This window comes from Oncorhynchus keta, unplaced genomic scaffold, assembly GCF_023373465.1.
Source record: "Oncorhynchus keta strain PuntledgeMale-10-30-2019 unplaced genomic scaffold, Oket_V2 Un_contig_5363_pilon_pilon, whole genome shotgun sequence".
In the NCBI taxonomy this organism is placed as follows: Eukaryota; Metazoa; Chordata; class Actinopteri; order Salmoniformes; family Salmonidae; genus Oncorhynchus; species Oncorhynchus keta.
The window spans coordinates 43828-70780 of NW_026288250.1; the positions used below are offsets into that span (position 1 = coordinate 43828).

A 26953-nucleotide genomic window follows, 5' to 3' on the forward strand; every position below is an offset into this window, starting at 1 on the left:
CAGGTGGCGTGGCGAGAATCTGTCTCCTCACCACGCGCTCTCACCACTGGTGTCCCCCAGGGCTCTGTTCTAGGCCCTCTCTTATTCTCGCTATACACCAAGTCACTTGGCTCTGTCATAACCTCACATGGTCTCTCCTATCATTGCTATGCAGACGACACACAATTAATCTTCTCCTTTCCCCCTCTGATGACCAGGTGGCGAATCGCATCTCTGCATGTCTGGCAGACATATCAGTGTGGATGACGGATCACCACCTCAAGCTGAACCTCAGCAAGACGGAGCTCCTCTTCCTCCCGGGGGAAGGACTGCCCGTTCCATGATCTCGCCATCACGGTTGACAACTCCATTGTGTCCTCCTCCCAGAGCGCTAAGAACCTTGGCGTGATCCTGGACAACACCCTGACGTTCTCAACTAACATCAAGGCGGTGTCCCGTTCCTGTAGGTTCATGCTCTACAACATCCGCAGAGTACGACCCTGCCTCACACAGGAAGCGGCGCAGGTCCTAATCCAGGCACTTGTCATCTCCCGTCTTGATTACTGCAACTCGCTGTTGGCTGGGCTCCCTGCCTGTGCCATTAAATCCCTACAACTCATCCAGAACGCCGCAGCCCGTCTGGTGTTCAACCTTCCCAAGTTCTCTCACGTCACCCCGCTCCTCCGCTCTCTCCACTGGCTTCCAGTTGAAGCTCGCATCCGCTACAAGACCATGGTGCTTGCCTACGGAGCTGTGAGGGGAACGGCACCTCAGTACCTCCAGGCTCTGATCAGGCCCTACACCCAAACAAGGGCACTGCGTTCATCCACCTCTGGCCTGCTCGCCTCCCTACCACTGAGGAAGTACAGTTCCCGCTCAGCCCAATCAAAACTGTTCGCTGCTCTGGCCCCCCAATGGTGGAACAAACTCCCTCACGACGCCAGGACAGCGGAGTCAATCACCACCTTCCGGAGACACCTGAAACCCCACCTCTTCAAGGAATACCTAGGATAGGGTAAGTAAGGGTAAGTAATCCTTCTCACCTCTCCCCCCAAAATAGATTTAGATGCAAGTGGCTGTTCCACTGGATGTCATAAGGTGTATGCACCAATTTGTAAGTCGCTCTGGATAAGAGCGTCTGCTAAATGACTTAAATGTAAAATGTAAATGTAGATGGGCTGTCTCATGGTCTGACAAACACCACTCTGTCACCTTTCACCTCAGATGGGCTGTCTCCTGGTCTGACAAACACCTCTCTGTCACCTTTCACCTCAGATGGGCTGTCTCATGGTCTGACAAACACCTCTCTGTCACCTTTCACCTCAGATGGGCTGTCTCCTGGTCTGACAAACACCTCTCTAGTTCTGTCACCTTTCACCTCAGATGGGCTGTCTCCTGGTCTGACAAACACCTCTCTAGTTCTGTCACCTTTCACCTCAGATGGGCTGTCTCCTGGTCTGACAAACACCTCTCTGTCACCTTTCACCTCAGATGGGCTGTCTCCTGGTCTGACAAACACCTCTCTAGTTCTGTCACCTTTCACCTCAGATGGGCTGTCTCCTGGTCTGAAACACCTCTCTAGTTCTTTCACCTTTCACCTCAGATGGGCTGTCTCCTGGTCTGACAAACACCTCTCTAGTTCTGTCACCTTTCACCTCAGATGGGCTGTCTCCTGGTCTGAAACACCTCTCTAGTTCTTTCACCTTTCACCTCAGATGGGCTGTCTCCTGGTCTGACAAACACCTCTCTAGTTCTGTCACCTTTCACCTCAGATGGGCTGTCTCCTGGTCTGAAACACCTCTCTAGTGCGGTCACCTTGCACCTCAGATGTGCTGTCTCCTGGGCTGACAAACACCTCTCTAGTTCTGTCACCTTTCACCTCAGATGGGCTGTCTCCTGGTCTGACAAACACCTCTCTAGTTCTGTCACCTTTCACCTCAGATGAGCTGTCTCCTGGTCTGACAAACACCTCTCTAGTTCTGTCACCTTTCACCTCAGATGGGCTGTCTCCTGGTCTGACAAACACCTCTCTAGTTCTGTCACCTTTCACCTCAGATGGGCTGTCTCCTGGTCTGACAAACACCTCTCTAGTTCTGTCACCTTTCACCTCAGATGGGCTGTCTCCTGGTCTGACAAACACCTCTCTAGTTCTGTCACCTTTCACCTCAGATGGGCTGTCTCCTGGTCTGACAAACACCTCTCTGGTTCTGTCACCTTTCACCTCAGATGGGCTGTCTCCTGGTCTGACAAACACCTCTCTAGTTCTGTCACCTTTCATCTCAGATGTGCTGTCTCATGGTCTGAAACACCTCTCTAGTTCTGTCACCTTTCACCTCAGATGTGCTGTCTCCTGGTCTGACAAACACCTCTCTAGTTCTGTCACCTTTCACCTCAGATGGGCTGTCTCCTGGTCTGACAAACACCTCTCTAGTTCTGTCACCTTTCACCTCAGATGGGCTGTCTCATGGTCTGACAAACACCTCTCTAGTTCTGTCACCTTTCACCTCAGATGGGCTGTCTCATGGTCTGACAAACACCTCTCTAGTTCTGTCACCTTTCACCTCAGATGGGGAAGGCAGATGTGGTGGTTTGAGATGCAGTCCATTAAAAAACAATATATATGTATATATATATCTGTAGATTAAAAATGTGATTATATTTCCGCGTGGACATCATCTCTAGGGGTGTTTAATTAAGATGAGCATCAGCACATGAAAATAAACAAATCAATAATAAATAAACAATCAAGTCTCACCTCATTCTAATGTATTACATCCTTATTCTAAAATGGATACATTTTTTTATTTCCCTCTCATCAATCTACACACAATACCCCATAATGACATCACAATACCCCATAATGACATCACAATACCCCATACTGTCATCACGACACCCCATAATGACATCACAATACCCCATAATGACATCACCATACCCCATAATGACATCAAAATACCCCATAATGACATCACAATACCCCATACTGTCATCACGACACCCCATAATGTCATCACGACACCCCATAATGACATCACAATACCCCATAATGACATCACAATACCACATAATGACATCACAATACCCCATAATGACATCAAAATACCCCATAATGACATCACAATACCCCATACTGTCATACACAATGACACCCCATAATGTCATCACGACACCCCATAATGACATCACAATACCCCATAATGACATCACAATACCCCATAATGACATCACAATACCCCATAATGACATCACAATACCCCATAATGTCAGCATGACACCCCATAATGACATCACAATACCCCATAATGACATCACAATACCACAACACCCCATAATGACATCACAATACCCCATAATGACATCACAATACCCCATTTTAGAAAATGTTGCAAATGTATTAAAAATAAAAAACTGAAATATCTTATTGACATAAGTATTCAGACCCGTTGCTATGAGACTCGAAACTGAGAACAGGTGCATCCTGTTTCCATTGATCATCCTTGAGATGTTTCAACAACTTGATTGGAGTCCACCTGTGGTAAATTCTAATGATTGGACATGATTTGGAAAGGCACACACCTGTCTATATAAGGTTGACAGGATGTCAGAGCAAAAACCAAGCCATGAGGTTGAAGGAATTGTCCGTAGAGCTTCGAGACAGGATTGTGTCGAGGCACACATCTGGGGAAGGGTACCAAAACATCTATGCAGAATTAAAAGTCCCCAAGAACACAGTGGCCTCCATCATTCTTAAGTGGAAGAAGTTTGGAACCACCTAGACTCTTCCTAGAGCTGGCCGTCCGGCCAAACTGAGCAATCGGGGAGAAGGGCCTTGGTCAGGGAGGCGACCAAGAACGCGATGGTCACTCTGTCAGAGCTCCAGAGGTCCTCTGTGGAGATGGGAGAACCTTCCAGAAAGACAACTATCTCTGCAGCAACAATCAGGTCTTTATGGTAGAGTGGCCAGACGGAAGCCACTCCTCAGTAAAAGGCACATGAAGCCAAAAAGCCTAAAGACTCCCAGACCATGGAAACATATGTTTACATTGCCAAAGAAAGTCAAATAGATAATAAACAAAAGTGAAAAAAACTATAAAACAGTTATAAAAGAATAAAGACATTTAAAATGTCATATTATGTCTATTTACCCTGTTGTAACAACGTGCAAATAGTTAAAGTACAAAAGGGAAATAAATAATCATAAATATGGGTTGTATTTACAATTGTGTTTGTTCTTCACTGGTTGCCCTTTTCTCGTGGCAACAGGTCACAAATCTTGCTGCTGTGATGTCACACTGTGGTATTTCACCCAGTAGACATGGGAGTTTATCCAAATTTGATTTGTTTTCAAATTCTTTGTGGGTCTGTGTAATCTGAGTGAAATATGGTGTCTCTAATATGGTCATACATTCTCTGCCTCTCTCTGTCTCTCTGTCGCTCTCTGTCTCTGTCTCTCTAACTCTCTCTGTCTCTCTCTCTGTCTTGCTCTGTCAGCTCTCTCTCTAACATTTGCTCTGTCTCTGTCTCTTTCTGTCTCTCTGTCTCTTTTTCTCTCTCTCTCTCTTTCTCTTTCTGTCTCTCTCTTCTGTCTCTGTCTCTCTCTCTCTCTCTGTCTCTCTCTCTCTCTGTCTCTGTCTCTCTCTGTCTCTCTGTCTCTGTCTCTCTCTCTGTCTCTCTGTCTCTCTCTCTCTCTCTCTCTCTCTCTCTGTCTCTCTCTCTCTCTGTCTCTCTCTCTCTCTCTCTGTCTCTCTCTCTCTCTCTGTCTCTCTCTCTCTCTCTGTCTCTCTGTCTCTCTCTCTCTGTCTCTCTCTCTCTCTCTCTCTCTCTCTCTCTCTCTCTCTCTCTCTCTCTCTCTCTCTCTCTCTCTCTCTCTCTCTGTGTCTCTCTGTCTCTGTCTCTCTCTCTCTCTCTCTCTCTCTCTCTCTCTCTCTCTCTCTCTGACAGTTTGGAAGACCAGGAAACATGAGAAGCGGGGGTGGGGAGTAGGGACTCCAGAACTGGGCTACTGGGGTAGGTGTATATTGGGGGCTGGTGAACCGTCTGGGGAACTTTGTAGGGGGTGTGGCACCACTGGTGAGGAGGGGGGTTCTATGTACCACTGGTGAGGAGGGGGGCTTGGATCTATGTACACCTGCATTGCTTGCTGTTTGGGGTTTTAGGCTGGGTTTCTGTACAGCACTTTGAGATATCAGCTGATGTGAGAAGGGCTATATAAATACATTTGATTTGATTTGATTTGATGTACCGTGGGTGAGGAGGGGGGCTTGGTGCTATTTTACTACTTTAGACCAGAGCCCTATGGAACCCTATTCCCTATATTGTGCACTACTTTAGACCAGAGCCCTATAGAACCCTATTCCCTATATATAGTGCACTACTTTAGACCAGAGCCCTATGGAACCCTATTCCCTATATTGTGCACTACTTTAGACCAGAGCCCTATAGAACCCTATTCCCTATATATAGTGCACTACTTTAGACCAGAGCCCTATGGAACCCTATTCCCTATATTGTGCACTACTTTAGACCAGAGCCCTATGGAACCCTATTCCCTATATTGTGCACTACTTTAGACCAGAGCCCTATGAACCCTATTTATAAGGCAAACTTTAGACCAGAGCCCTATGGAACCCTATTCCCTATATAGTGCACTACTTTAGACCAGAGCCCTATGGAACCCTATTCCCTATATAGTACACTACTTTAGACCAGGGCCCTATAGAACCCTATTCAATGGAGACACAGAGGTCTAGATATGAGTAATGGCATTGAGAGAAGGACAACAATGGAGACACACAGGTCTAGATATGAGTAATGGCATTGAGAGGGGACAACGATGGAGACACACAGGTCTAGATATGAGTAATGGCATTGAGAGGGGACAACTATGGAGACACAGACACTGCATAGAGATTTTCTAGACTAACCATTGTATTGTTGATTTGATTTGATCAGAGGTTCTCCCTCTAATGTCTATGGGGTCCATTGTATTGTTGATTTGATTTGATCAGAGGTTCTTCCTCTAATGTCTATGGGGGTCCATTGTATTGTTGATTTGATTTGATCAGAGGTTCTTCCTCTAATGTCTATGGAGTCCATTGTATTGTTGATTTGATTTGAGTCAAGGTTCTTCCTCTTATGTCTATGGGGGTCCATTATATTGTTGATTTGACACAGAGGTTCTTCCTCTAGTGTCTATGGAGTCCATTGTATTGTTGATTTGATTTGATCAGAGGTTCTTCCTGGAGTGTCTACAGGGGTCCATTATATTGTTGATTTGATTTGAGAGAGGTTCTTCCTCTTATGTCTATGGAGGTCCATTATATTGTTAAAAAAAAAAAAAAAAAAAAAAAAAATAAAATATATGCATTTAGCTGAGCTTTTAAGGACTTACAGTCATGGAGACATACATTCTAGATATGGTTGGCATTGAAGAACCCACTACCCTGGAGACAGAGACAGAGTTCTAGATACTGAGCCACAGAAGGACCATTGAGAGAAGGACTTGTTGATTTGAGATCAGAGACAGATGTCTATGGAGGTCCATTATATTGTTGATTTGATTTGATCAGAGGTTCTTCCTCTAATGTCTATGGGGTCCATTGTATTGTTGATTTGATTTGTAATGGTTCTTCCTCTGAGTGAAGGGTCCATTATATTGTTGATTTGATTTGACAGAGTTCTCGTGTCTATGGGGGTCCATTGTATTGTTGATTTGATTTGATCAGAGGTTCTTCCTCTAGTGTCTATGGGGTCCATTGTATTGTTGATTTGATTTGATCAGAGGTTCTTCCTCTCGTGTCTATGGGGGTCCATTGTATTGTTGATTTGATTTGATCAGAGGTTCTCCCTCTAATGTCTATGGGGGTCCATTGTATTGTTGATTTGATTTGATCAGAGGTTCTGTTTCCTCTAATGTCTATGGGGGTCCATTGTATTGTTGATTTGATTTGATCAGAGGTTCTTCCTCTAATGTCTATGGGGGTCCATTATATTGTTGATTTGATTTGATCAGAGGTTCTCCCTCTAATGTCTATGGGGGTCCATTATATTGTTGATTTGATTTGATCAGAGGTTCTTCCTCTAATGTCTATGGGGGTCCATTGTATTGTTGATTTGATTTGATCAGAGGTTCTTCCTCTAATGTCTATGGGGGTCCATTGTATTGTTGATTTGATTTGATCAGAGGTTCTTCCTCTAATGTCTATGGGGGTCCATTGTATTGTTGATTTGATTTGATCAGAGGTTCTTCCTCTAATGTCTATGGGGGTCCATTATATTGTTGATTTGATTTGATCAGAGGTTCTTCCTCTTATGTCTATGGGGGTCCATTGTATTGTTGATTTGATTTGATCAGAGGTTCTTCCTCTAATGTCTATGGGGGTCCATTGTATTGTTGATTTGATTTGATCAGAGGTTCTCCCTCTAATGTCTATGGGGGTCCATTATATTGTTGATTTGATTTGATCAGAGGTTCTTCCTCTATGTCTATGGGGGTCCATTATATTGTTGATTTGATTTGATCAGAGGTTCTTCCTCTAATGTCTATGGGGGTCCATTGTATTGTTGATTTGATTTGATCAGAGGTTCTTCCTCTAATGTCTATGGGGGTCCATTGTATTGTTGATTTGATTTGATCAGAGGTTCTTCCTCTAATGTCTATGGGGTCCATTATATTGTTGATTTGATTTGATCAGAGGTTCTTCCTCTAATGTCTATGGGGGTCCATTGTATTGTTGATTTGATTTGATCAGAGGTTCTTCCTCTAGTGTCTATGGGGGTCCATTATATTGTTGATTTGATTTGATCAGAGGTTCTTCCTCTTATGTCTATGGGGTCCATTGTATTGTTGATTTGATTTGATCAGAGGTTCTTCCTCTCGTGTCTATGGGGGTCCATTGTCTGAACATCTGATCTGAAACGGATCCTTCAGTTCTGTTCATGTACTAAAAGGTTAACACTGTCTGGTGTTCTGCAATCTGAAAACATGACGGATATGTTGTTGCAATTGGCATACTGTACAGACCATGGGGTTTTGAACTCTGACCCTACGAGGTCCAGAGCCTGCTTCTCTTCTCTTCTAGTTGATCGTTAATATGACCCATCTGGTGTCCCAGGTCTAAATCAGGCCCTGATTAGAGAGGAATCACCCACCTGGTGTCCCAGGTCTAAATCAGGCCCTGATTAGAGAGGGGAATCACCCACCTGGTGTCCCAGGTCTAAATCAGGCCCTGATTAGAGGAGAATCACCCACCTGGTGTCCCAGGTCTAAATCAGGCCCTGATTAGAGAGGGGAATCACCCACCTGGTGTCCCAGGTCTAAATCAGGCCCTGATTAGAGAGGGGAATCACCCATCTGGTGTCCCAGGTCTAAATCAGGCCCTGATTAGAGAGGGGAATCACCCACCTGGTGTCCCAGGTCTAAATCAGGCCCTGATTAGAGAGGGGAATCACCCACCTGGTGTCCCAGGTCTAAATCAGGCCCTGATTAGAGAGGGGAATCACCCACCTGGTGTCCCAGGTCTAAATCAGGCCCTGATTAGAGAGGGGAATCACCCACCTGGTGTCCCAGGTCTAAATCAGGCCCTGATTAAAGAGGGGAATCACCCACCTGGTGTCCCAGGTCTAAATCAGGCCCTGATTAGAGGGGAATCACCCACCTGGTGTCCCAGGTCTAAATCAGTCCCTGATTAGAGAGGGGAATCACCCACCTGCTGTCCCAGGTCTAAATCAGGCCCTGATTAGAGGGGAATCACCCACCTGGTGTCCTAGGTCTAAATCAGGCCCTGATTAGAGGGGAATCACCCACCTGGTGTCCCAGGTCTAAATCAGGCCCTGATTAGAGAGGAATCACCCACCTGGTGTCCCAGGTCTAAATCAGTCCCTGATTAGAGAGGGGAATCACCCACCTGGTGTCCCAGGTCTAAATCAGGCCCTGATTAGAGAGGGGAATCACCCACCTGGTGTCCCAGGTCTAAACCAGGCCCTGATTAGAGGGGAATCACCCACCTGGTGTCCCAGGTCTAAACCAGTCCCTGATTAGAGGGGAATCACCCACCTGGTGTCCCAGGTCTAAATCAGGCCCTGATTAGAGGGGAATCACCCACCTGGTGTCCCAGGTCTAAATCAGTCCCTGATTAGAGGGGAAATCACCCACCTGGTGTCCCAGGTCTAAATCAGTCCCTGATTAGAGGGGAATCACCCACCTGGTGTCCCAGGTCTAAATCAGGCCCTGATTAGAGGGGAATCACCCACCTGGTGTCCCAGGTCTAAATCAGTCCCTGATTAGAGGGGAATCACCCACCTGGTGTCCCAGGTCTAAATCAGTCCCTGATTAGAGGGGAATCACCCACCTGGTGTCCCAGGTCTAAATCAGTCCCTGATTAGAGGGGGAATCACCCACCTGGTGTCCCAGGTCTAAATCAGTCCCTGATTAGAGGGGAATCACCCACCTGGTGTCCCAGGTCTAAATCAGTCCCTGATTAGAGGGGAATCACCCACCTGGTGTCCCAGGTCTAAACCAGGCCCTGATTAGAGGGGAATCACCCACCTGGTGTCCCAGGTCTAAATCAGGCCCTGATTAGAGGGGAATCACCCACCTGGTGTCCCAGGTCTAAATCAGGCCCTGATTAGAGAGGGGAATCACCCACCTGGTGTCCCAGGTCTAAATCAGGCCCTGATTAGAGGGGAATCACCCACCTGGTGTCCCAGGTCTAAATCAGGCCCTGATTAGAGGGGAATCACCCACCTGGTGTCCCAGGTCTAAATCAGGCCCTAATTAGAGAGGGGAATCACCCACCTGAGGGGAACAATGTAAAAAAAAAACACAGTAGAACTGGCATCAAGGTCGAGAGTTAAGTTTGAGGGGTATAGACTGCAATTTCTGGGGAGTTGGATTTGAGATCAGTTTTACCAGATTTTTTTTTTTACTGTAGAGTGGAAATATATTTTATTTTTATTTTTAATAATTCTGTTATTTTGTTTAAAAAATACTATAATGTTAATTTAAAAAACCAATATCCCCATGTCTGTCCTGCCTGAGGTTGAAAGGCACAGGTTTTCTGTCAGGTGCTGTCTATGGTCCTGAACTGTGAGGTCGTTTGTCTGTCTTTGAAACGCAAAACCAGAGCAGCGGTACATTTTCTCCCGTTTGGCTTTCCGTAGTCACGTGGCTTTGAAGGCGGGGCTTTTTGTTGTTGTCGTTTCTCGTCGAAACTCTTCAGCAAAAAAAAAAAAAAAAACAATGGCTAACAACTTTCAAAACGTAACTCTTTCTCTAACTTTACCCATATCATGCCAGATCTGCCTTGGAAAGGTAATTCAGTTTATATTTTGTTGTGCTTTCCCGTTTTGGAACAGCGTGTTTTAGCCAATGCAACTATTTACGTTGACAGAAATGCTAGCTATGCTAGTTAGCTGTTGATTAGCCAACGTAGCTAACGTTAGCTTCCTTGCCTAGTAAATATTCATTTCGCAAGTGATGTACATTTTGAACCTTCTATCGATTAGCTACTCATATTTGTCTGTGGGTGGCTAGTTAGTTACACATTTGTTGACTAATTACATCGACCAAATTATTGTTTGCGGCTGCAGATCATGTGTTGTTAGCTTAGCTAAGCTAGCATCTTGGTGCAATTTTAGTAGGAAGGCTTTGCAATGCCAAATATTAACTATAGTTGAACTATTCATTGATTCATCTCACAATAGCTCAGTGCCTACAATGCGCGGATAGTTGTATTGCAATCGATCATTAAAATAACTCATGTTTTCTTTTTAACATTGCTATTTGTAGGTCCGCCACCCCGTTATCTGTGCCAATAACCACGTGTTCTGTTCTGGCTGCATGGACATTTGGTTGAAGAAGGCTAGTCAATGTCCTTCATGCCGAGTTCCCATCACCTCAGAGAACCCGTGCAGAGAAATTATAGGTACGAGTAATGGCCTAACAGCCACATAATATGACGAGCTGGTTATCTCTGCATATTATGTCAATGACGACCTGGTTATCTCTGCATATTATGTCAACCAGATTATCTCTGCATAATATGTCAACCAGATTATCTCTGCATAATATGTCAACCAGATTATCTCTGCATAATATGTCAACCAGATTATCTCTGCATAATATGTCAACCAGATTATCTCTGCATATTATGTCAACCAGATTATCTCTGCATAATATGTCAACCAGATTATCTCTGCATAATATGTCAACCAGATTATCTCTGCATAATATGTCAACCAGATTATCTCTGCATAATATGTCAACCAGATTATCTCTGCATAATATGTCAACCAGATTATCTCTGCATAATATGTCAACCAGATTATCTCTGCATAATATGTCAACCAGATTATCTCTGCATAATATGTCAACCAGATTATCTCTGCATAATATGTCAACCAGATTGTCTCTGCATAATATGTCAACCAGATTATCTCTGCATAATATGTCAACCAGATTATCTCTGCATAATGTCAACCAGATTATCTCTGCATAGTATAAATTAGAAGATAAAGCCCCCCCACCCCAGAGTCTGGTTTCTTCCTTCTAGGGAGGTTTTTCCCTGTTGCTGTAGTACTCACTGTTTGCGGTCTAGACGAGGCTGGATACCTATAAAGCACTTTGTGGCACCTGTTGATGTGACGGTAGCTCAAGGTGGCAGAGTTACTGTGTTCGTGAACTGACTCCCTACTGTGGTTCCTGTTTTTTCTTTTTAATTTTTTTTTTTAGGGGGGACAAATGAGAGCGAGTCCAACGAGAGCTATTCTGTGAAGAAACACCTCCGAAAGACCAGGGGAGAGCTTTTGTTGAGGGAATATGAAGTAAGCGACATATGCTGCATGTTTCTACTGTTAGTCTGAGTGTCTCCTTTCCCCCGCTGGCAGAGCATTCAGAAAAGTATTCAGACCCCTTCACTTTTTCCACATTTTGTTACATTACAGCCTTATTCTGAAATGGTTTAAATTCACCCCCCCCCCTCATCAATCTACATATAATACCCCATAATGCAATGCGAAAACAGGTTTTTAGAAATGTTTGCGAATTTATAAAAATAAACATATTGACATAAGTATTCAGACCCTTTGCTATGAGACTCAAAATTGAGCTCAGGTGCGTCCTGTTTCCATTGATCATCCTTGAGATGTTTCTACAACTTGATTGGAGTCCACCTGTGGTATATTCAATTGATTGGACATGATTTGGAAAAGCACGCACCTGTCTATATAAGGTCCCACAGTTGACAGGATGTCAGAGCAAAAACCAAGCCATGAGGTTGAAGGAATTGTCCATAGAGCTCTGAGACAGGATTGTGTCCAGGCACACATCTGGGGAAGGGTACCAAGCGCTGCTCAATACTTGGCCAATACCATCCCTACGGTGAAGCATGGTGGTGGCAGCATCACGTCTGGAGGAAACCAGGCACCACTCATCACCTGGCCAATACCATCTCTACAGTGAAGCATGGTGGTGGCAGCATCACGTCTGGAGGAAACCAGGCACCACTCATCACCTGGCCAATACCATCCCTACAGTGAAGCATGGTGGTGGCAGCATCATGCTGTGGGGATATTTTTCAGCAACTGGGAGACTAGTCAGGATCGAGGGAAAGATGAACGGGACAAAGTACAGAGAGATCCTTGATGAAAACCTGCTCACGACCTCAGACTGGGGCGGAGGTTCACCTTCTAATACAGGACAACGATCCTAAGCACGCAGCCAAGACAACGCAGGAGTGGCTTCAGGACAAGTCTCTGAATGTCCTTGGGTGGCCCAGCCAGAGCCCGGACTTGAACTAGAGACCTGACAATAGCTGTGCAGCGAAGCTCCCCATCCAACCTGACAGAGCTTGAGAGGATCTGCAGAGAAGAATAGGAGAAACTCCAAGCTTGTAGCATCATACCCAAGAAGACTCCAGGCTGTAATCCTTGCCAAAGGTGCTAAGTAAAGGGTCTGAATACTTATGTAAATGTGATTTTTATGTTTAATACATTTGCAAACATTTCTAAAAACCTGTTTATAGTTTGTCCTTATGGGAAATTGTGATGTCATTATGGGATATTGTGATGTCATTGTGGGATATTGTGATGTCATTATGGGATATTGTGATGTCATTATGGGATATTGTGATGTCATTATGGGGTATTGTGTGTAGATTGATGAGGGAAAATAACTATTTAATCCATTTCAGAATAATGCTGTAACATAACAAAATGTGGAGAAAGTCAAGGGGCCCGAATACTTTCTGAAAGCACCTTGTAGCATCAGGGATTCTCTTTTTGGGGCTGGGGCCCCCTTTTCATCTGGGGCCCCCTTTTCATCTGGGGCCCCCTTTTCATCTGGGCCCCCTTTTCATCTGGGCCCCCTTTTCATCTGGGGCCCCCTTTTCAGCATCAGGGTTTCATCCGGGGCCCCCTTTTTGGGGCCCCCTTTTCATCTGGGGCCCCCTTTTCATTTCATCTGGGGCCCCCTTTTCATTTCATCTGGGGCCCCTTTTCATCTGGGGCCCCCTTTTTAAACTCGAGTGAGATAAAAAAAAACTAGCATACAAGGAGTTTTACTATGACTTTGGCTGTGCATGACCGGACAAACCAAGGCTCGAGCCCTGATTCGTACGTTAAAACATTTTAAAGGCCCGCGTCTTGGCATTGGAGAGAGATTTTTCTAGCTAATTTCCTGCAATTCAACACTTCATCATGGGGCAGAGAGTTTTAGTTGTTGTAGCTTTAATGCTAATATCCTGCAATTCTAGACATTTTGCCATTACACTTATTCCATTGGACAAAATGTATTTAAATATGTATATAACTTTTTTTTAAACAAATTCTGAATAATTCAGTGGCCCCCAGTTTGAGAACCCCGAGCCTACATCAGAGAGATCCTCTCATTACATCAGAGAGATCCTCTCATTACATCAGAGAGATCCTCTCATTACATCAGAGAGATCCTCTCATTACATCAGAGAGATCCTCTCATTACATCAGAGATCCTCTCATTACATCACAGAGATCCTCTCATTACATCACAGAGATCCTCTCATTACATCAGAGAGATCCTCTCATTACATCAGAGAGATCCTCTCATTACATCAGAGCGATCCTCTCATTACATCAGAGAGATCCTCTCATTACATCAGAGAGATCCTCTCATTACATCAGAGAGATCCTCTCATTACATCAGAGAGATCCTCTCATTACATCAGAGAGATTCTCTCATTACATCAGAGCGATCCTCTCATTACATCAGAGATCCTCTCATTACATCAGAGATCCTCTCATTACATCAGAGATCAGAGCGATCCTCTCATTACATCAGAGATCCTCTTATTACATCACAGAGATCCTCTCATTACATCAGAGAGATCCTCTCATTACATCAGAGAGATCCTCTCATTACATCAGAGATCCTCTCATTACATCAGAGAGATCCTCTCATTACATCAGAGAGATCCTCTCATTACATCAGAGATCCTCTCATTACATCAGAGAGATCCTCTCATTACATCAGAGATATTCTCTTATTACATCAGAGATATTCTCTTATTACATCAGAGATATTCTCTTATTACATCAGAGAGATCCTCTCATTACATCAGAGATCCTCTCATTACATCAGAGAGATCCTCTTATTACATCACAGAGATCCTCTCATTACATCAGAGAGATTCTCTCATTACATCAGAGATCCTCTCATTACATCAGAGCGATCCTCTCATTACATCAGAGATCCTCTCATTACATCAGAGATCCTCTCATTACATCAGAGATCCTCTCATTACATCAGAGATCAGAGCGATCCTCTCATTACATCAGAGATCCTCTTATTACATCACAGAGATCCTCTCATTACATCAGAGAGATCCTCTCATTACATCAGAGAGATCCTCTCATGACATCAGAGAGATCCTCTCATTACATCAGAGAGATCCTCTCATTACATCAGAGAGATCCTCTCATTACATCAGAGAGATCCTCTCATTACATCAGAGATATTCTCTTATTACATCAGAGATATTCTCTTATTACATCAGAGAGATCCTCTCATTACATCACAGAGATCCTCTTATTACATCAGAGAGATCCTCTTATTACATCAGAGAGATCCTCTTATTACATCAGAGAGATCCTCTTATTACATCACAGAGATCCTCTTATTACATCACAGAGATCCTCTTATTACATCAGAGAGATCCTCTTATTACATCACAGAGATCCTCTTATTACATCAGAGAGATCCTCTTATTACATCAGAGATCCTCTTATTACATCAGAGAGATCCTCTTATTACATCAGAGATCCTCTTATTACATCACAGAGATCCTCTGAATAACTATGTGACTTGTATATGTAATTCAATGGTGGGACATCTTGTCTTTTATCATTCAGGATGAAGTGGAAGGTCTCCTCAAAGAGAATGAAGAGCTGAGGAACAAGAACCAGGTCCTGGAGTCCCAGCTGAAGACGGTACTAGATCCCTGTACTGTAACAGCCAGCCGGAGAGAAGACCGGGGTCTAGACCCCGGTGTTGTGGAAGAGTGGAGCAACAAGCTGAGAGCGGCTACAGATGGCTACAGGCGGATCAAACTGGATGTGGAGAAACTAAAAGAGGTATTTTATAGTCGTTTATGTTCCTTGTACGTGGAGCTCACTGCTCAAAACATGGGAACAATCGTTGGAACGGTTCTTTGTGTAAATTAATCCTGTATTTTTGGGGTCGTCAACTGTCAATTTGACACGAAAGTAAAAAAAAGTTTTGTCACTGTGGTATCATCAGTGGTCCTTCTGTAGCTCAGTTGGTAGAGCATGGCGCTTGTAACGCCAGGGTAGTGGGTTTGATTCCCGGGACCACCCATACGTAGAATGTATGCACACATGACTGTAAGTCGCTTTGGATAAAAGCGTCTGCTAAATGGCATATATTATTATTATTATTATCATCAGATCAATGTCACACACATACAAAGATGACAATACACACTGTAACTGACAAACGATGTCTGAAATTCGTGCAGTCCAGAATGTAATAGAATATATATATATATATATATGAACTAAAAAAGTTGTGTTCCTCTGCTCAAGGCTAACAAGATGTTGCGTCGTCAGACTATTGACCTGGTCCAGGAGAACGTGAGGTTGAAAGCGGAGGTTGCCAGTAGATCTCCTCAGAAGTACGTACAAGTCCTGTGTTTTACTGTTGTGTGTTTTATGGAATGTTCTGGAGTGGTTTCAGCTGGGATGTTCTGGAGTGGTTTCAGCTGGGATGTTCTGGAGTGGTTTCAACTGGGATGGTAGTGGAATGTTCTGGAGTGGTTTCAGCTGGGATGTTCTGGAGTGGTTTCAGCTGGGATGTTCTGGAGTGGTTTCAACTGGGATGGTAGTGGAATGTTCTGGAGTGGTTTCAGCTGGAATGTTCTGGAGTGGTTTCAGCTGGGATGGTGGTTTCAGCTGGGATGTTCTGGAGTGGTTTCAACTGGGATGGTAGTGGAATGTTCTGGAGTGGTTTCAGCTGGGATGTTCTGGAGTGGTTTCAGCTGGGATGGTGGTGGAATGTTCTGGAGTGGTTTCAGCTGGGATGGTGGTGGAATGTTCTGGAGTGGTTTCAGCTGGAATGTTCTGGAGTGGTTTCAGCTGGGATGGTGGTGGAATGTTCTGGAGTGGTTTCAACTGGGATGGTAGTGGAATGTTCTGGAGTGGTTTCAACTGGGATGTTCTGGAGTGGTTTCAGCTGGGATGGTGGTGGAATGTTCTGGAGTGGTTTCAGCTGGGATGGTAGTGGAATGTTCTGGAGTGGTTTCAACTGGGATGGTAGTGGAATGTTCTGGAGTGGTTTCAACTGGGATGGTGGTGGAAGGTTCTGGAGTGGTTTCAACTGGGATGGTAGTGGAATGTTCTGGAGTGGTTTCAGCTGGGATGGTAGTGGAATGTTCTGGAGTGGTTTCAGCTGGGATGGTGGTGGAATGTTCTGGAGTGGTTTCAACTGGGATGGTAGTGGAATGTTCTGGAGTGGTTTCAACTGGGATGGTAGTGGAATGTTCTGGAGTGGTTTCAACTGGGATGGTAGTGGAATGTTCTGGAGTGGTTTCAGCTGGGATGGTGGTGGAAGGTTCTGGAGTGGTTTCAGCTGGGATGGTGGTGGAATGTTCTGGAGTGGTATCAACTGGGATGGTGGTGGAATGTTCTGGAGTGGTTTCAACTGGGGTGGTGGTGGAATGTTCTGGAGTGGTTTCAACTGGGATGGTGGTGGAATGTTCTGGAGTGGTTTCAACTGGGATGGTGGTGGAATGTTCTGGAGTGGATTCAACTGGGTGGAATGTTCTGGAGTGGTTTCAGCTGGGATGGTGGTGGAATGTTCTGGAGTGGTTTCAGCTGGGATGGTGGTGGAATGTTCTGGAATGGTTTCAACTGGGATGGTGGTGGAATGTTCTGGAGTGGTTTCAACTGGGGTGGTGGTGGAATGTTCTGGAGTGGTTTCAACTGGGATGGTGGTGGAATGTTCTGGAGTGGTTTCAACTGGGATGGTGGTGGAATGTTCTGGAGTGGATTCAACTGGGTGGAATGTTCTGGAGTGGTTTCAGCTGGGATGGTGGTGGAATGTTCTGGAGTGGTTTCAGCTGGGTGGAATGTTCTGGAGTGGTTTCAGCTGGGATGGTGGTGGAATGTTCTGGAGTGGTTTCAGCTGGGTGGAATGTTCTGGAGTGGTTTCAGCTGGGATGGTGGTGGAATGTTCTGGAGTGGATTCAGCTGGGATGGTGGTGGAATGTTCTGGAGTGGTTTCAGCTGGGTGGAATGTTCTGGAGTGGTTTCAGCTGGGATGGTGGTGGAATGTTCTGGAGTGGTTTCAGCTGGGTGGAATGTTCTGGAGTGGTTTCAGCTGGGATGTTCTGGAGTGGTTTCAGCTGGGTGGAATGTTCTGGAGTGGTTTCAGCTGGGATGGTGGTGGAATGTTCTGGAGTGGATTCAGCTGGGATGGTGGTGGAATGTTCTGGAGTGGTTTCAACTGGGATGTTCTGGAGTGGTTTCAGCTGGGATGTTCTGGAGTGGTTTCAGCTGGGTGGAATGTTCTGGAGTGGTTTCAGCTGGGATGGTGGTGGAAGGTTCTGGAGTGGTTTCAACTGGGGTGGTGGTGGAATGTTCTGGAGTGGTTTCAACTGGGGTGGTGGTGGAATGTTCTGGAGTGGTTTCAGCTGGGATGGTGGTGGAATGTTCTGGAGTGGTTTCAGCTGGGATGGTGGTGGAATGTTCTGGAGTGGTTTCAGCTGGGTGGAATGTTCTGGAGTGGTTTCAACTGGGATGGTGGTGGAATGTTCTGGAGTGGTTTCAACTGGGATGGTGGTGGAATGTTCTGGAGTGGTTTCAGCTGGGTGGAATGTTCTGGAGTGGTTTCAGCTGGGATGTTCTGGAGTGGTTTCAGCTGGGTGGAATGTTCTGGAGTGGTTCCAGCTGGGATGGTAGTGGAATGTTCTGGAGTGGTTTCAGTTCAACTGGGATGGTGGTGGAATGTTCTGGAGGGATTTCAGTTCAACTGGGATGGTAGTGGAATGTTCTGGAGTGGTTTCAGTTCAACTGGGATGGTAGTGGAATGTTCTGGAGTGGTTTCAGTTCAACTGGGATGGTAGTGGAATGTTCTGGAGTGGTTTCAGTTCAACTGGGATGGTGGTGGAATGTTCTGGAGTGGTTTCAGCTGGGATGGTGGTGGAATGTTCTGGAGTGGTTTCAGCTGGGTGGAATGTTCTGGAGTGGTTTCAGCTGGGATGGTAGTGGAATGTTCTGGAGTGGTTTCAGCTGGGATGGTGGTGGAATGTTCTGGAGTGGTTTCAGCTGGGATGGTGGTGGAATGTTCTGGAGTGGTTTCAGCTGGGTGGAATGTTCTGGAGTGGTTTCAGCTGGGATGGTAGTGGAATGTTCTGGAGTGGTTTCAGCTGGGATGGTGGTGGAATGTTCTGGAGTGGTTTCAGCTGGTATGGTGGTGGAATGTTCTGGAGTGGTTTCAGCTGGGATGGTGGTGGAATGTTCTGGAGTGGTTTCAACTGGGATGGTGGTGGAATGTTCTGGAGTGGTTTCAACTGGGATGGTGGTGGAATGTTCTGGAGTGGTTTCAGCTGGGTGGAATGTTCTGGAGTGGTTTCAGCTGGGATGGTAGTGGAATGTTCTGGAGTGGTTTCAGCTGGGATGTTCTGGAGTGGTTTCAACTGGGATGGTAGTGGAATGTTCTGGAGTGGTTTCAGCTGGGATGTTCTGGAGTGGTTTCAACTGGGATGGTAGTGGAATGTTCTGGAGTGGTTTCAGCTGGAATGTTCTGGAGTGGTTTCAGCTGGGATGGTGGTGGAATGTTCTGGAGTGGTTTCAGCTGGGATGGTGGTGGAATGTTCTGGAGTGGTTTCAGCTGGGATGGTGGTGGAATGTTCTGGAGTGGTTTCAGCTGGGATGGTGGTGGAATGTTCTGGAGTGGTTTCAACTGGGATGGTAGTGGAATGTTCTGGAGTGGTTTCAGCTGGGATGTTCTGGAGTGGTTTCAGCTGGGATGGTAGTGGAATGTTCTGGAGTGGTTTCAGCTGGGATGGTAGTGGAATGTTCTGGAGTGGTTTCAACTGGGATGGTAGTGGAATGTTCTGGAGTGGTTTCAACTGGGATGGTGGTGGAAGGTTCTGGAGTGGTTTCAACTGGGATGGTAGTGGAATGTTCTGGAGTGGTTTCAGCTGGGATGGTAGTGGAATGTTCTGGAGTGGTTTCAGCTGGGATGGTGGTGGAATGTTCTGGAGTGGTTTCAACTGGGATGGTAGTGGAATGTTCTGGAGTGGTTTCAACTGGGATGGTAGTGGAATGTTCTGGAGTGGTTTCAACTGGGATGGTAGTGGAATGTTCTGGAGTGGTTTCAGCTGGGATGGTGGTGGAATGTTCTGGAGTGGTTTCAGCTGGGATGGTGGTGGAATGTTCTGGAGTGGTTTCAACTGGGATGGTGGTGGAATGTTCTGGAGTGGTTTCAACTGGGGTGGTGGTGGAATGTTCTGGAGTGGTTTCAACTGGGATGGTGGTGGAATGTTCTGGAGTGGTTTCAACTGGGATGGTGGTGGAATGTTCTGGAGTGGATTCAACTGGGTGGAATGTTCTGGAGTGGTTTCAGCTGGGATGGTGGTGGAATGTTCTGGAGTGGTTTCAGCTGGGTGGAATGTTCTGGAGTGGTTTCAGCTGGGATGGTGGTGGAATGTTCTGGAGTGGTTTCAGCTGGGTGGAATGTTCTGGAGTGGTTTCAGCTGGGATGGTGGTGGAATGTTCTGGAGTGGATTCAGCTGGGATGGTGGTGGAATGTTCTGGAGTGGTTTCAGCTGGGTGGAATGTTCTGGAGTGGTTTCAGCTGGGATGGTGGTGGAATGTTCTGGAGTGGTTTCAGCTGGGTGGAATGTTCTGGAGTGGTTTCAGCTGGGATGTTCTGGAGTGGTTTCAGCTGGGTGGAATGTTCTGGAGTGGTTTCAGCTGGGATGGTGGTGGAATGTTCTGGAGTGGATTCAGCTGGGATGGTGGTGGAATGTTCTGGAGTGGTTTCAACTGGGATGTTCTGGAGTGGTTTCAGCTGGGATGTTCTGGAGTGGTTTCAGCTGGGATGTTCTGGAGTGGTTTCAGCTGGGTGGAATGTTCTGGAGTGGTTTCAGCTGGGATGGTGGTGGAAGGTTCTGGAGTGGTTTCAACTGGGGTGGTGGTGGAATGTTCTGGAGTGGTTTCAACTGGGGTGGTGGTGGAATGTTCTGGAGTGGTTTCAGCTGGGATGGTGGTGGAATGTTCTGGAGTGGTTTCAGCTGGGATGGTGGTGGAATGTTCTGGAGTGGTTTCAGCTGGGTGGAATGTTCTGGAGTGGTTTCAACTGGGATGGTGGTGGAATGTTCTGGAGTGGTTTCAACTGGGATGGTGGTGGAATGTTCTGGAGTGGTTTCAGCTGGGTGGAATGTTCTGGAGTGGTTTCAGCTGGGATGTTCTGGAGTGGTTTCAGCTGGGTGGAATGTTCTGGAGTGGTTCCAGCTGGGATGGTAGTGGAATGTTCTGGAGTGGTTTCAGTTCAACTGGGATGGTGGTGGAATGTTCTGGAGGGATTTCAGTTCAACTGGGATGGTAGTGGAATGTTCTGGAGTGGTTTCAGTTCAACTGGGATGGTAGTGGAATGTTCTGGAGTGGTTTCAGTTCAACTGGGATGGTAGTGGAATGTTCTGGAGTGGTTTCAGTTCAACTGGGATGGTGGTGGAATGTTCTGGAGTGGTTTCAGCTGGGATGGTAGTGGAATGTTCTGGAGTGGTTTCAGCTGGGATGGTGGTGGAAGGTTCTGGAGTGGTTTCAGCTGGGATGGTAGTGGAATGTTCTGGAGTGGTTTCAACTGGGATGGTGGTGGAATGTTCTGGAGTGGTTTCAGCTGGGATGGTGGTGGAATGTTCTGGAGTGGTTTCAGCTGGGTGGAATGTTCTGGAGTGGTTTCAGCTGGGATGGTAGTGGAATGTTCTGGAGTGGTTTCAGCTGGGATGGTGGTGGAATGTTCTGGAGTGGTTTCAGCTGGTATGGTGGTGGAATGTTCTGGAGTGGTTTCAGCTGGGATGGTGGTGGAATGTTCTGGAGTGGTTTCAACTGGGATGGTGGTGGAATGTTCTGGAGTGGTTTCAACTGGGATGGTGGTGGAATGTTCTGGAGTGGTTTCAACTGGGATGGTGGTGGAATGTTCTGGAATGGTTTCAACTGGGATGGTGGTGGAAGGTTCTGGAGTGGTTTCAACTGGGATGGTGGTGGAATGTTCTGGAGTGGTTTCAGCTGGGATGGTAGTGGAATGTTCTGGAATGGTTTCAACTGGGATGGTGGTGGAAGGTTCTGGAGTGGTTTCAACTGGGATGGTGGTGGAATGTTCTGGAGTGGTTTCAACTGGGATGGTGGTGGAATGTTCTTGGTAAAAACGATGACTAATCTATGGGTTCAGGTTCTCAAAATAAATTGGTTTTGGTCCAGAGTTAATATATTTTACCTGGAATCCATTTGGTATGTTATCTGTCCAAGGATTCAGGTTCTACATATTTCTGACTGTTTATCAGTGGTGAGATGTACTAAATATCCATCTGGAATCACATTGATATGGTCCAACTATTTGCGCTCCCTGTTGCCTCAATGCAATGTTCCCCCCTTTGGTGTTCTTCATGGTAACATTCTGTAGCTCAGGACCTCTTTATAGAATAAGTGTTTTAAATAGATACTTTCCAGCATCAGCATCTGGGGTCAAATGCACACAGAGTGGGGCAAAACAGTAGTCAGCCACCAATTGTGCAAGTTCTCCCACTTAAAAAGATGAGAGAGGCCTGTAATTTTCATCATCGGTACACTTCAACTATGACAGACAAAATTAGGGGGGGGGGGAATTCAGAAAATCACATTGTAGGATTTTTAATGAATTTATTAGCAAATGATGGTGGAAAATAAGTATTACAGGCCTCTCTCATCTTTTTAAGTGGGAGAACTTGCACAATTGGTGGCTGACTAAATTATTTTTTGCCCCACTATATATATATCTATCTATATATATATATATATATATATATATATATATATCACTGTATAGTTTGATATATATGTATTCTTTTTAACCCTAAAATATCATTTATATGCTCTCAAATTCAATTCTTACTCTCATCTTTCATCTTTCTGCTCTGATCCACCCCTCAGGTTTGGCCGGTACACGGTAGCAGCGTTGGAAGCTAAGATCCATCAGTACGAAAGAGATTTGGACCACCTGAAGAAAGCTCTGGAACGTAGCGACCAGTACATAGAAGAACTGGAGGCTCGGGGTGGAGGGGTCGCGGAGAGGCTCCCGAGAAACCCGAGAGAGGCGCCCCAGGGCCACACCGATGCCCGTCCAGAGAGCACCTCCTCTGGGGAAGGTGAAGCCGAGACCAGGGTCCACTATCAGAGGATCAGTGCCACGACGAGGAGTCTGAGTGACATGGAGAAGGCCTCCGTCTGCACCGGTCTGGAGGGAGAATCCAAGACGTTGTCCGCCCACCACAACTACCTCCTGACGACCTCTAACGCCGTGCAGCTCGACGCCGTCGGCTCCGACACGTTCCGGGACCACCGGAGAGGTTTCGGCGTGACCCTCCTCGGACACAAAGACTCTATAGATACCGATAGGATTGACGCCATCGTTCCCTCTGACCTCTTCCTGCTCTCCACTCCCTCCTCTGCCTTCCGCTCTCTCAGTCTGAAGAGTCCCAGTGTTGGTGAAGACAAGAAGCTAGGTTATAAGGCTGTGACCCATCTGCGGAGACTCCATTTTGAGGACAGTGTAACACCCAGCAGTAGCAGCAGCGTCTCCACCGTAGCAACTAAACAGTCCAATCACACTGCTCAGTTGTCCAACGGTGTGTCTTCCTGCAACGCAGCCGAGCCGGGACTCTCCACCGCCACCGAGCCGTTGTTCTGGGCTGCAGCCTGGCAGAGCCGCAAGGCTTCTGATATAACCTCCGTGACCTCTGTGACGTCACCCAATCACAACGGAGAGGAGGAGGAGAGGAGGCAGCTCAACACGTCTTCGGGGTCGGGGCACGGCGAGAGAAACCAAACCGCGGGAGTCACCACGTCCCGCGATCTGACAGAGGACGAAGCCTTCATGGACGAAGCCTTCATGGACGTAGCCTATCTGGATAAGATCTCTGAGCTGGACTCTATGATGCTGGAGGGGCCAGAGAGCTGCGGCTCGGCAGGGTCGCACCTGTCCCTGGCTTCCTCCCTGACTTCTGCCGACACACCGGACTTGACCCTTGACCTCAGACTGGATGTGACCCTGGTACCTGAGGTGGAGGGCTGCTCTGAACTCTTCCTGGATCCTGACTCTGAGCAGGACCGAGGTGGACAGACCGAGGCGGAGGGTTTCGACTTGGCGTGTCGGATAAAGGGAACCTCTTCCTCTCCGGTCACAGTGTCAGAGACTCGGGCAGCTTCTCTAGCGCCCACATCTACGACGACGACGGGAACCGGGTCTGGATCCTCCTCTGGGAGAGACGCTGGCAGCGGGGACCACAGTCTTCTAGACTGTACGGGGCCTGCTAGAGAACAGAGAGACCTCTCTGACCCGTCTCAGACCGATGAACTGTCCTTCGACCTGCTGTTTGACCCCTTAACAGAGACCCGGACAGGACCAGGAGGACCGTCGGCCTGGCAGGCCTCAGCCAACCACCACCACGACATCTCGTCTGACTGCTGCTCGGCACATAGACCTGGTGGAGACGCTTTGAGAGAGAAGAGCGCGGTGACTCCTAGTCAGGCCACCAAACGGAAGTCTCACAGTCCTTTTAATGTCGGCAGTCCCTCCAAACATTCTAAGTTTATGTGATGGAGTTACCATGGCGCCCAAGTCACTGTAGACTAGCCCGGGCGGCAGTCTGTTTCTGATCTCTAGACAGCTCTTTATGGAACTGTGGGATGCGATGCCCTGGCAGAATCTGCGACCAGGCTCCCTTCTTTACGGTGTCTTAGTCCCAAGTGTCATGTTATTCCCTATATAGTGCACTACTTTAGACAGGAGTCCAACATGGGCCCTGGTCTACAGTAGTTCATTATGTGAGGAATAGGGTACCATTTGGCACAGCATTAGCAACACAAGACTGCTTCTTTCAAACTGTTGCTAATGCTGACTGCTTCTTTCAATCTGTTGCTAATGCTAACTGCTTCTTTCAATCTGTTGCTAATGCTAACGGCTTCTTTCAAACTGTTGCTAATGCTATCTGCTTCTTTCAATCTTTCTTTCAAACTGTTGCTAATGCTAACGTAATCTTTCAAACTGTTGCTAATGCTAACGGCTTCTTTCAATCTGTTGCTAATGTTAACTGCTTCTTTCAAACTGTTGCTAATGCTAACTGCTTCTTTCAAACTGTTGCTAATGCTAACTGCTTCTTTCAAACTGTTGCTAATGCTAACTGCTTCTTTCAAACTGTTGCTAATGTTAACTGCTTCTTTCAAACTGTTGCTAATGCTAACTGCTTCTTTCAAACTGTTGCTAATGCTAACTGCTTCATTCAATCTGTTGCTTATGTGTATGTGTGTATCAAGCATCAAATTATTCCTGAAAATAAAACTGTTATTTTCAGTCAATTTTGTGGAATTTGTAGACAAATTATTGCAACGGTGACGGTGCTCAGTTTTTTGGCGGCATGAATCTTGTGAAAGCGGGAAAAATCCATAAATTAGCCGCGTCATTGTATAAACCGCGAGGTTCAAAGTGTGGGAATAAAGTAGCGGCTTATAGTCCGGAAATTACGGTAAAATAAAAAATGTTGTAAATGACTATTGTAGCCTGAAACGGCTGATTTTTTTAAATGGAATATCTACATAGGCGAACAGAGGCCCATTATCAGCAACCATCACTCCTGTGATCCAACGGCACGTTGTGTTAGCTAATCTAAGTTTATAATTTTAAAAGGCTAATTGATCATTACAAAAACCCTTGTGCAATTATGTTAGCACAGCTGAAAACGGTTGTTTTGATTTAAAGAAGCAATAAAACTGGCCTTCTTTAGACTAGTTGAGTATCTGGAGCATCAGCATTTGTGGGTTCGATTACAGGCTCAAAATGGCCAGAAACAAAGACCTTTCTTCTGAAACTCGTCAATCTATTCTTGTTCTGAGAAATTAAGGCTATTCCATGTGAGAAATGGCAAAGAAACTGAAGATCTCGTACAACGCTGTGTATTACTCCCTTCACAGAACAGCGCGAACTGGTTCTAACCAGAATAGAAAGAGGAGTGGGAGGCCCCGGTGCACAACTGAGCAAGAGGACAAGTACATTAGAGTGTCTAGTTTGAGAAACAGACACCTCACAAGTCCTCAACTGGCAGCTTCATTAAATAGTACCCGCAAAACACCAGTCTCAACGTCAACAGTGAAGAGCTTTCTCTGGGATGCTGGCCTTCTCGGCAGAGTTCCTGTCTCCAATCTCCTCTTCACTGTTGTTGTTATCTATCTAATGCTCATTATATCCCATAATAATAATAATAATAATATATGCCATTTAGCTGACGCTTTTATCCAAAGCGACTTACAGTCATAAAGCTCATCGTGTCCGTCTGTATCCCCTAAAGCTCATCGTGTCCGTCTGTATCCCCTAAAGCTCATTGTGTCCGTCTGTATCCCCTAAAGCTCATTGTGTCCGTCTGTATCCCCTAAAGCTCATTGTGTCCGTCTGTATCCCCTAAAGCTCATTGTGTCCGTCTGTATCCCCTAAAGCTCATAGTGTCCGTCTGTATCCCCTAAAGCTCATTGTGTCCGTCTGTATCCCCTAAAGCTCATAGTGTCCGTCTGTATCCCCTAAAGCTCATCGTGTCCGTCTGTATCCCCTAAAGCTCATCGTGTCCGTCTGTATCCCCTAAAGCTCATCGTGTCCGTCTGTATCCCCTAAAGCTCATAGTGTCCGTCTGTATCCCCTAAAGCTCATTGTGTCCGTCTGTATCCCCTAAAGCTCATTGTGTCCGTCTGTATCCCCTAAAGCTCATTGTGTCCGTCTGTATCCCCTAAAGCTCATGGTGTCCGTCTGTATCCCCTAAAGCTCATCGTGTCCGTCTGTATCCCCTAAAGCTCACTGTGTCCGTCTGTATCCCCTAAAGCTCATAGTGTCCGTCTGTATCCCCTAAAGCTCATAGTGTCCGTCTGTATCCCCTAAAGCTCATAGTGTCCGTCTGTATCCCCTAAAGCTCATAGTGTCCGTCTGTATCCCCTAAAGCTCATAGTGTCCGTCTGTATCCCCTAAAGCTCATAGTGTCCGTCTGTATCCCCTAAAGCTCATAGTGTCCGTCTGTATCCCCTAAAGCTCATTGTGTCCGTCTGTATCCCCTAAAGCTCATAGTGTCCGTCTGTATCCCCTAAAGCTCATGGTGTCCGTCTGTATCCCCTAAAGCTCACGGTGTCTCCCTGTATCCCCTAAAGCTCACTGTGTCACCCTGTATCCCCTAAAGCTCATAGT

At 46.2% G+C, this 26953-nt stretch overlaps 1 protein-coding gene and 1 long non-coding RNA gene across 9 annotated transcripts; one reads left to right on the top strand and one right to left on the bottom strand.

Annotated features, from left to right (window-relative positions):
* Nucleotides 1-8581: 8581 nt before the first annotated feature.
* LOC127925243 (uncharacterized) lies at nucleotides 8582-9752 on the bottom strand. Of its 8 annotated transcripts, XR_008120181.1 has the most exons (4): nucleotides 9630-9752; nucleotides 9530-9578; nucleotides 9137-9332; nucleotides 8972-9086 (listed from the first exon to the last, which is right to left on the bottom strand). It is a non-coding gene; the product is annotated as an uncharacterized LOC127925243 (long non-coding RNA). The 8 variants fall into 8 exon arrangements; XR_008120180.1 differs by lacking the exons at nucleotides 9530-9578; nucleotides 9630-9752 and adding an exon at nucleotides 8582-8639 and having other exon boundaries at nucleotides 9038-9086; nucleotides 9137-9368; XR_008120182.1 differs by lacking the exons at nucleotides 9530-9578; nucleotides 9630-9752 and adding an exon at nucleotides 8703-8739 and having other exon boundaries at nucleotides 9038-9086; nucleotides 9137-9368.
* A 366-nt stretch (nucleotides 9753-10118) lies between these two features.
* LOC127925242 (ORC ubiquitin ligase 1-like) lies at nucleotides 10119-25089 on the top strand. Its single transcript, XM_052510123.1, has 6 exons — nucleotides 10119-10294; nucleotides 10772-10907; nucleotides 11714-11805; nucleotides 15367-15588; nucleotides 16060-16148; nucleotides 22666-25089. Exons 1-6 carry the CDS (start codon nucleotides 10223-10225, stop codon nucleotides 24329-24331), a joined length of 2277 nt encoding a protein of 758 aa, XP_052366083.1. The 5' UTR covers nucleotides 10119-10222; the 3' UTR covers nucleotides 24332-25089.
* Nucleotides 25090-26953: the final 1864 nt, after the last annotated feature.